At 41.9% G+C, this 10,324-nt stretch overlaps 1 protein-coding gene across 1 annotated transcript; it reads right to left on the bottom strand.

The window, feature by feature from the left end:
• Positions 1–1,020: 1,020 nt before the first annotated feature.
• Positions 1,021–6,138, bottom strand: LOC111261086 (toll-like receptor Tollo). The gene has a single exon (XM_022834307.2). It carries the CDS (start codon positions 6,136–6,138, stop codon positions 2,527–2,529), a length of 3,612 nt encoding a protein of 1,203 aa, XP_022690042.1. The 3' UTR covers positions 1,021–2,526.
• Between the last annotated feature and the right edge of the window lie 4,186 nt (positions 6,139–10,324).

Genomic DNA, 10,324 nt, shown 5'->3' on the forward strand with positions numbered 1-10,324 from the left:
ATTTGACAATCGCAATACCATACTCAATTTTTGTTATACAAGGCCTGTTTAAGCAGTTCGATGTTTTCATTGCGTACCCCATTAATTAGTCACCTTCATCGATGGAGGTGTATAAGCTTAAATTTTCAATAATACGACAGTGGGTTAAATACCTCGCAAAACATTAACACTTGGCCTCTGTCGTAAGAAACACGCAGGAGAGATGGCACCCTTCATCGAACAGGGCAAGTAGAAAGTAATTAAACTGTATGGATCGTGTACCCGTTAGGATGCTGAGACGTATGAAATCATCCTTACAGTCACTGCCGCCTGAACGGAATTACTCCTGTTGGTAACGAATCCAGTAGAAATGCTTTCATTGGCCACTTGCCCCATCGATCCGGAACCGCTTCTTGGCTAGAATCAATTGCCCAACTCAGTGGCAGAGTTCATGAGAGAAGTTTTGAAGCATGCAAATACAATGCAATACTGTATAATTATGTAAAAATAGTTAGAAAAACAGATTCTTTGCAACTGACGCTGTTATTGTGTGATTTCTGTTATCCTAATAACTTACGGGAGGTTGAGCGTTGCCAAAAGTACAGTTTCGTAAGTGAACACAAGTTTGTACTTATGGAAAAAAAATATTTCACAAATGTACCGGCTAAGACTTTTAACAACCTCATATGTATATGCTTTAGTTTTACTTAGGGTTATTTGCATATAATTATAGTATAAATAAAACATTGAATAGAAGCAAGCAACTGGCTCTACCTTTTACATTGTGTTCTTACGTAAGGCTTGAAATTTAACAAATATAATTTTATCTGGTGAACAGTATATTTTGGATACAGAACATAGATCCTTGCAACCGAAATGAAATTATTTTAGAGTACCCAATAATTAAGAGGGCTTCCTAAAAGATGTCTGAATAGTTTCTCTATCTAATATTATTCCGTAGTCATGGCTTTACCAATCAGTCAGTTTTTTAACGTGATATATCGAATTATGGTAACTTACAAATTAGCGCACGCATTTTGTTGTTATAATCCTCAAACAGCTCTTTGCTGCTTTATTTATTCTTAAAGTATTTTTTTAATTATATTTCTGCTTTTTCTGCTATATCTGGCTTCTTTTACCGCCTGCGGCCGTTGTCCTTGTCTTTCTTAAATTGGCACAATCTTGCAGTATATATACAAAAGTATATATTTACATCATTATACATTCCTATGTACTTCACTTTGTACAATATCTACGGCGTCGTTCCTTTTTCAGATTGGTAGGAAATGGTTAATTGATGGCACTTTGCTTAGTTACTGTTGTTAAGTACTCTTAAATAAGTACTTTCCAATAAATAGAGGTAATAACACAGCAGTGATCGCGATCGTTATTTGCACAACTTTCCGTCTTAAGCAACGCTATTTCTAAAACCAACTAATTTCGTATTTCGCCGTACATTTTAGCAATCTGTTGACTAATATAACTACACAATTATATAAATATTTTTGCATAGACAAGAAACAAATTAAATGGCTAACCACTTTATGTCGTCTGCAAACATGAAGACAAGAAATTATCTTCAATTTTTATTATGGTAAAGACCAGTGCATGCAGATAAATGCATGCAACAGGCAACTTCGTCACCGTTGACTTCTTACAACAACACCTAATACTTTATCTACTCGAAAAAGACATAACCGAAGAGGCTGTGGAGACCACAGTTTTTACTATAGATAAATATGTACATACACTGTGTAGGACACGGAGAGATTTATAAATCATTGCTTAAAAACGTATATCCGCCCTTCTGTCTAGCTATCCGTCGTACTATGTACATTCGACATTACCAAAAGGAAAATCTAGCTTGTGAAATAGATTATCGCAATAGAACCGGCAAAGCGCACACTTTCAAATAAATCCCACTCCTGCCGCTCTTTTTCTTGCAGTAAAAATGCTTCAGACAACAATCCACTTGTATGTTGTTAGCTCTACTATTTACAAGCAATCGATGCGTATGCTGCTTCCAAGCCATTGCGCGGATAGACATCATGAAAACAGCTACCGCATTTCTCTTCTCAGTATAGGTGCTCAGTGCTATCCAGCTGCCCCTGTTGCAGTTGTTGTGTATGAGAAAATGGCGGCGGCTGGATTTTGCGACTGACTACTGCCCATGGTGCAGTTTAACTCCACATGGAGGGCACATGGAACATGTGCCGCCTGAAAATCGAGCGAGCCGTCGACTTATCGAGCCTGTTTAGATCATTACATTACCTATCCTTGTTCTATTTTGTCTTTGACGCTTTCGTATATAGCTTCGACGGGCTCATGATTGTAGCTATAGGAATCATCGCAAAAGTGCAGGGCTATGGCCTGTTCTTGCTGTGTTGGTTTTGCCGTTCTCGATAGATTTCTATGTCGAGGTTGATTCGTCTGCCAACGACAATCAGGTGAGCTGAGATGGAAAGAGAACGAGGTTGCTTCTGATGCGGGATACTGCCTCGGCAACGTTCGTTCTAGGACGCCGTCCGAAGGCAATTGATCCTGTCGTCATATGTGCACAGCAACCGTGTGCAGATCTGCTCGCATTACTTTACGGTGACGGGGCGCGTCTGGAGGCATAGCATATCTCACCTTATCCCAAAAGTTTTTCTCGCCCCAGTGCAGGAACGTACTGTGTTTAAGCCATATCCGAATATCAGGATCGAGCTCACGGTATGACACTTTACCGAGGAAGATGACCACCAGCTTGTGATGACTATTGTTTAGCACCTCGTGGTGAGCAGACTTAAACTCATAGCGGCACCATTCACTTTTCAGAAAATGCTCTGAAAGAACCACAATCGTTCTGCGAGAGCTTTCTACAGCTTCTTGAATCGCTTCACTTAAGTAGGTGCCTGCCATCGGTAGATCCCGATAGTGCAAACAGAGACGGTACGGCGGATTACCGCACTCCAACTCTGGTGCGAGTATTTGTGCCACAAACGCTTCGTCTTTTTTGCTGTACGAGACGAACGCATCAAAAAGCTTCTCTTCTTCGATGGGCGCGCGATGGAACATGCGAATTCCGCAACGGCTGAATAACCAAACGCTGATTTGGTGACGATTAGTAAATAACGTAACGACAACGACCAGTAGAACGATCGAAAGTATCGATAGCGTGGTGAGGAGAGGCAGAAGTTCACCGAAAGAATGAAACTGGAGACGTTGCACGAGGGAGGTTGCCTTGGATTGACGGCATTGGGTTATGTTTAGCTCCCATAGAGGCAACGCGCTCGTTTCATTGTACGCACAAGACAACTGGAAGATGTCTTTCACCGAGTCTCCACGCTCGTGGAGGAACTTCGCAACATCTTGAGTGAAAGGGCAGCTACACGTCCACGGGTTATCCGCCAGACGTAAGTCGCTGAGCCGTGGATTGTGCTGCAAACTCCATAGAGACATTTCCATAAGGCGATTCCGGTCAATGTGAAGAATTCGAAGGCTTTTAAGGTTAGTAAAAGTAATATTTCTTACGTGCTGAAGTTTGTTGTCGGATAAATATAGCTCCTGGAGTTTAAAAAGGCCGTTGAATTCGGGACCGTAGAGAACAGAAATCTGGTTGTTTTCGAGACGTAGAACACGCAGTTCTTGCATACTGGCAAAGGTGTCATTCTGAATGGTCATTACGTTCGAATTGTTAAGGAAGAGAACTTTGACGTTTTTGCGGCCAGCAAACATATATGGCGTTACGACCGCTATATCGTTTCCGTCCACGTAGATCTCTGTTGCGTCAATGGCCAGCTGTTTAGGGATCTGTTTGTGGTTACGAGCACTGCAGTCGACAATGTTTGTAGTCCACGACTTATTATGGTAGCAGGTACAATTATCCGGACAGACCGTCTCACAGTCACACGCATCAAAATGGCAACAGTGACAGAGCGAAGAACACTGGCTCTTGTATTCGCAGAAGAACTGCTCAGGCTTGACCTTGCCCAGTGGCAAGACTTGTCCGTTCTTTGAGAAGCTTAGCTTGCATTCGACGCGGTATAAATCGATGACTCGAGGATACTGGCGTGAATCGTTGTGACTTGTCATTGCAGCTGGATTTTGCAGGTGCTGAAGCCACTCCATTTGGCAGTCGCATTCGAATGGATTACCGGCGATAGCAAATTCTGGTAGGGGTTTTCGTAATGGTACCTCACTTAGGCGGAACGTTGTCATATCAAGTGTCTGTAAATCGTTATGCGACAGATCTACTCGCGTTAGATTTTGTTTTCCGAGGAACGTAAAAGGCTGAATGCGTTTCAAGCTGTTATTTTTGAGGAATACGATTTCGATCCCGTTGGGAAGCGATGACGAGTCAAGGTCAGTAAGTTTATTAAAGGACGCGTCAAGTGTACGCAACTTAAGACCCTGTTCAAGCTCAAAATAGTTGCCCAGCGCTTCAATCTGGTTATTGTGCACGTCAAGCCATTGAAGACCTACCGGAATAAGAGCGTAGTCAAACCATCGCACCCGATTTACTGATATATTGAGCATAATCAGATCGTGCAGATTGCTAAACAAGCCATTCACATCCTCGATAGCATTTGAATCTAGTCGGAGATAATGAAGGCCAGACACATCATCAAACGTCCCCTGCTCGATAGTTCGGATATCGTTACTGGCCAGATTAAGTATCCGAACAGAAGGTAAATCGGTGAATGCGCCCTGGCTGATGTTACGGATCTTGTTACCCATCAAATTCAGTGCGTATAATTGTTCTAGACCGTGATACGAGACATTGGCTATTTCTCTGATCTCATTATCAGCCAGATCGAGTGACCGTAACATGTTTAGAGATGATACGGCGGCCGGCACTGAAGTTAGCCTATTGCTGGCGATATTCAACTCCTGTAGCATAGAAACATTTTTGAATGCAGCAATATGTATGTCTTTGATACGATTATGATCCAGCTGAAGGGCCACAATGGATAAGCTTAGGCCTTGCATCATTAGAGGTCCGATAATTTGGAGTCGATTGTTACTTAGCACCAATGTCTGTAAATTGCTGAGCCTGCTAAACGTATTATCGGCTATGAACTCAATCAAATTGTCATGCAGTTGAAGTGTCTGAAGATTGATCAAAGACTGAAAAGAGCTGGCGTCTAGGCGGGTCAATCTGTTGTAACTAAGATCAAGCACAAGAAGACGCGAGAGCGAAACTTCTGGCCCTAGCCATCCAAGTGCTGAGAGCTGATTGTAGGCTAAATCAAGCAGCTTCAATTCATCAAGTCCAGTAAATAGACCAGGAGGCAGTGCACTTAGAGAATTGTTCCGCAAATACAGCTCTGACAATTTTGAAGTTGGCTGAAAAAGCGCGGCTGGAAGGGCCACCAACATGTTATTCGCAATATCAAGGCGTTCGAGTTTCGCGAGTCCCCATAATGCAGTTATTTCCATCCTTGCTAACTGATTGTGATCCAGCCGTAGTTCTTCTAGATGTACAAGTGTAGCAAAGCCCTTCTCAGGTAACGCTCTAAGTCTGTTTGAGGAAACTTGCAGTTCACGCACGTACGTTACGCATCGCTCGGCAATAGCAGTCGGCCCGAATCCCATGTCGAGCACTTCATCAAACAAGTTCTTCGTAAAGTTAGCAAACTGTAAGTGACGAAGACCACAGAGAATACCAGGCGGCAATCGTTCGATGTTATTGTAACTAAGATCAAGCGTTTGTATAGATCTAAGAGGCGTGAAGCTGGCTGGCGATACCAGCAGAGGGTAGCGACGGCCCCAATCTGAGTTGTATGTTTTTACGCTTAAGTGCTCAAGGTCTGACAGGCCTTGAAACGCTTTAGACGGTATCTTGTCGAGTTTGCAACGCTCAATCCTAAGTGAGTAAAGTCTGTTCAGATGTTCAAACGTATTGTTCGCCATATCACTTTGAAGCATTGGATCGATACAACGAATGACTAATTTGACGGTGTGATCCGACATGATGAGGGAAAAGTTCGTCGGATCATGTCCGCCTCGTAAAGTGAGGACGTTGCATGTCATTGATACAACTGAAGTATCGGACGTCGGCTCCCACGTGCAATCCTGGGGCCGAACATAACCTCCAGCCCAGCACGACCTCGAAAAATATATTACCAGAGTGCAAACGAGAACACTGATGCTCGCCGAAATCGTGGAAAACTTCATGGTGGTGATGGGAGGAGCCAGGATAACGCACTGGTTGATATCCTTTAGGCTGGCACACAAATTTCCCAAAGTTCATGTTATCCAATGCTCACACTGCACATTATCGTTTGTTATCCAAATAGTGGTCAAGTATCCAACAAAAATACATTTGGCGATGGTGACACACTGAAACTGAATTTTATCATGAAGAAAAGACAGACACTGTGATTCATTCAAAAATAATTTTGTTCCATGACAGCATTCATATTATGCAAAGGCGCAATGGCATGACTTTTATAACTTTTCTTAGAAGACTGACTAGAGCTTAAGTCAATTTCTGTTACGAACACCGAGATCTTGGTGGCGCTCTTTCTCTGTGGGAGAGGTTTTTGGGTAAGGATCTAATAAATGGGAAAGGGCAGGTAGACAGCGATTAGACAACGGTTGCGCGCCGCTCTTCAGATTTCTGGTGACTGTGATGGATGTAGGATACTACCAGTCTAGTCCTTTGGACAAAAAGACCTGTACGATCAAATTAAATAGTAATAATAAAGCAGGAATTCTCAGTGAACGATGTTATTTTATCTTTATTTTGTTTCCCTCGATTAAAGCGTATTTGAAGAAAATGACAACTGCATCTTTAAACATTAAAGTATTTCACTCTCGTCCTCCGGAGTCAATGCATTCTCATATAAATTACGTCAATTCCAATCGATACGCTCGAACCCCTGTGACGCATATACGAGTCCTCCTAAAGGTTTTCTCGTAAAAATGTTATATCATGCTAACAGCCTCAAATAGCCACTTGAAGATGGTACAAAGTTAACATTACCGCTAATATGCTGATGAACCTAGTTAAGTACACGCATCGCCATACAGATATTTCGAAAAGGAAGCTTATACCTCAATAATCTATTTCACCCAAACTTAATACGATCAGAAGACGTCTGCTTCGTCGTCCAGATATGGGTCATACTACATTAAGACATTTATGGGCGGCCATATTTAACAACAGATGCACACAAAATTTCGAAGATTCAAAAACGCGACCGAACCTACGCTCTATATGACGTTAATCATACGTGTAAACACAATGTTTGTCACACATGAGTAGTGAATCCTATTATAGTTTCCTGTCTCTTTTGTTACAGTAAGCTCAACTTAATTAGTTGCTTTTTTTCCTATACTTTTAAGAATTTTATTCAGTTTGTTGTAATTGTGGGGTACAGTTTTTTCACCTCAAATCTAATAGTATTTCTTACTTACAAGGCTTCTCAAATAACGTGTTTGTTCAAAGGCGAATGGGTTTCGGTTTCGGCTAATGTAAAGAATCAAAAATACTCTGCGAATGATAATACACTGCTCAATTAATCATAGAAAATAGTCAAACTAACTTAATCGAAGTTCTCCAAGAGCGAAGGTACATAAATAGAAAAAGGAACTATGTCAAAACAGCCTAGTAACTCTTGTTCGGACTGCGCAACAGATTCATTATAACAATAAGCCCCCTAGCTCAATCGATTTCAGTTCTTGCGCCCTCGACTAGCTTTCGTTAATTTTTTTTTCTTTACTCCGATTCTCTTCATCAGTTGTAGTTTGGCATGTCGTGCCGTCGATCGGTGGCGTCGAATCCTTCGTCTAGCGCCTCGTCTTCATGTCTTCGCCCTTTCGGCGCCCTCGACGAACGATTCGATGATGGCGCCGCGTTCATCGCCACCTATGACGTTGCCGCTGTCAGGGATGGCTGGACCAAATAAAAGAGACAACCAAAGACGCCAAGAGCTTGCTGCCGTTCGCGAGGCTGTTGCGTTTTTATTCGCTCGCGAAACGAAGCAAGAAGCGCGACAAGGAGAAAATCGCCGTGCTGAAAGCCTGAAGACATTAGCGGTCGGTTGAAGGCGACGGCTGTAAGGAACGATGGACAGCACCATCGAAAAGTAGATGGAACTGCGAAGCCTCACGATGCCACCGCATTATGGGCAAGAACGAGCCAGCCAGCCAGCCTCATCATTATCTGAGACTCGACTGAGATTGTGGACAGAAAAACAACAACAGCAATAGTAACAATGAGGTATATAAGGTGCCTCAGCAGCAACCTCAATCATTCGAAGCGACGCCAACAACGGCAAAATTGTGTTGGTGGTAAAGTAAGCAGGTTCGAGGCGCTAGAGCTTCGGCTGGATTTCGCTCGGTAGGAGAGAAAAAGTCCGTGGTCGACAGGGAGAAAGAGAGAGAGACAGAATAAAGCGATGACGGTCATGAAGATACCTGGTGAACAACGAGTATCCGCTCTACAATAATGTGGCGCCCTCTGGGAACGAATGCTGCTAACCCCTGGATATTTTTCTATTTAGTAAGCTCACCGTAACGAGTAGATGCGGGTGGAGGCGTAGACAAGCAGAAGTATACTGTGCCTGAAGAGGTGTACTCGCTTGGGTCTTACAAAGAAAAAGTTTCATTTTTTTTGGTGCGCTAGTAAGCTTGGGTGCAGCCCAGGCATCGATGTGGAACTAAACGTACGCCGCTAAAATGAAGGCGCCAAAATCCGCGTACCAATCAACGAATCCCCAACTGCTTTAACAAAATTCGAAATACGAAGAAAAATCAGTTACCCAATGATAATAATCAGGAAGTGGGTTGATTCCGTGTAAAATAAAGAGAAGAACTGAATACGTTCAACCAGTATGATAGTCGAATGAAAAAGTAACTCAATTATAACTTATGTTTATTTCGATTTTAAACTGTGCGCATGCTTCTAGCGGGAGTAAGGTCCGTGAACGGACAACGTTGTTGGCCAGCTCAGACTGCACTAAACAGAATATTAAAAAATAAGCCGTTTAAAAAAGCAGTTTACAACTAACTGTTACGTAGGGATTTGGTGCATTCACCTTTACCAAAATGTGGTATCCTAAGAGTAAACGTCAGAACCTAAAAAAAACGTACTTAGTTGGCTAGAACTTATCCTCGTGAATGCTTATGTTGTAGATACTCAAAGCAGGTAACTGGGCTTGCTAACTAAATACGACGGGAAATTAATTATTTTTTGTCGCTGATGATCATTGAAACTTGTGGCTAAGAACAGACATATGATGGCTAAGCCTTTTTCCATAACTTGATTAAAAAACAAGGCAAGATTATTTGAGTTTTCTATTATAAGGCCGCTTATTAGTAACTCTAAAGCCCCTGAAAATGTGCAAAAGAGAAAGATGTTTGAATTCTAGGTTTATTACACACCCGCAGACACACACACACTCTAAAAACAGATGATTTCATCTTGCATGTACTGACAAAAGTACTGGAGTGAGGCTGCAGATAATTACGTATCCTTCTTAAACTCACTATATATGAGTCGATCTATATAATAATACTATAAATTATGCAGTAGGGATTCTAATATTTTTAAAGACAGGGAAAACTTCTTACTTACACTTGGCAAACTGTATTTTTTTTAAAGACATGGATTATAAGTACCAATTATTGGTTTATACTAAACCGATATGCGCAACTTGCCTAAAATAAGATGTAATATATATGAGAAGCATTGGCAGTGACACGCATAAGGCTTGGTTTGCGCGGGATATTTGAAAAATTTCGAAAATTGTCCAAATAACCTGATGGGATGTCTAATCACAATGGCACAACTAGAGTTTGTGTTGACCTTCAATTATCACGTCATTCGGTATCATAAGGAAACGGCAATTTTGACAGACGTCAAGCCGTTCAGGAACGTAAAAACGAAGCTGTTTGAAGGCGGCCGGCTCGCTTCCACCTAGTTATTCAGTTAACGACCCCTTGTCAGTTCAGCTAATGGTCATTGACTCTCGAAAATGGCCTCGTTGAGTACGTCGAAAATGACGGCGACAGACGGTTAATTCCGTGTCGGTCACCTATTGTTAAATATCCTTTATAGTTAAAATTGTGCTGAGCAGGACCGGCACAATAAGGTTCAATGTGTGACAGATAAATATTTTTGTTTAAGTATTACACTTCAGAACGTCTGTCAACCAACGTTAGTCGTTTCCTACCGAGCGTTATAATATGAAAATTCAGGAAAATTAGCCATGATTACGCTCATCGCCGCAGTTGACACTGACAAATACTTTTACTTTTCTCAGTGCAATTAAAAAAACATCATGTGCAACGTTTTTAACAGCGATTTAACACAAATTCAGATGAAAAGGTTACTACTTGAACGTTGGACATTTGG

Source organism: Varroa jacobsoni, unplaced genomic scaffold (genome assembly GCF_002532875.2).
Source record: "Varroa jacobsoni isolate VJ856 unplaced genomic scaffold, vjacob_1.0 scaffold_517, whole genome shotgun sequence".
Taxonomy (NCBI): Eukaryota; Metazoa; Arthropoda; class Arachnida; order Mesostigmata; family Varroidae; genus Varroa; species Varroa jacobsoni.

What these genes read in the sequence shown, in the direction of transcription:
- LOC111261086 (XM_022834307.2), bottom strand. Translation starts at nt 6,138, where the DNA reads ATGAAGTTTTCCACGATTTCGGCGAGCATCAGTGTTCTCGTTTGCACT.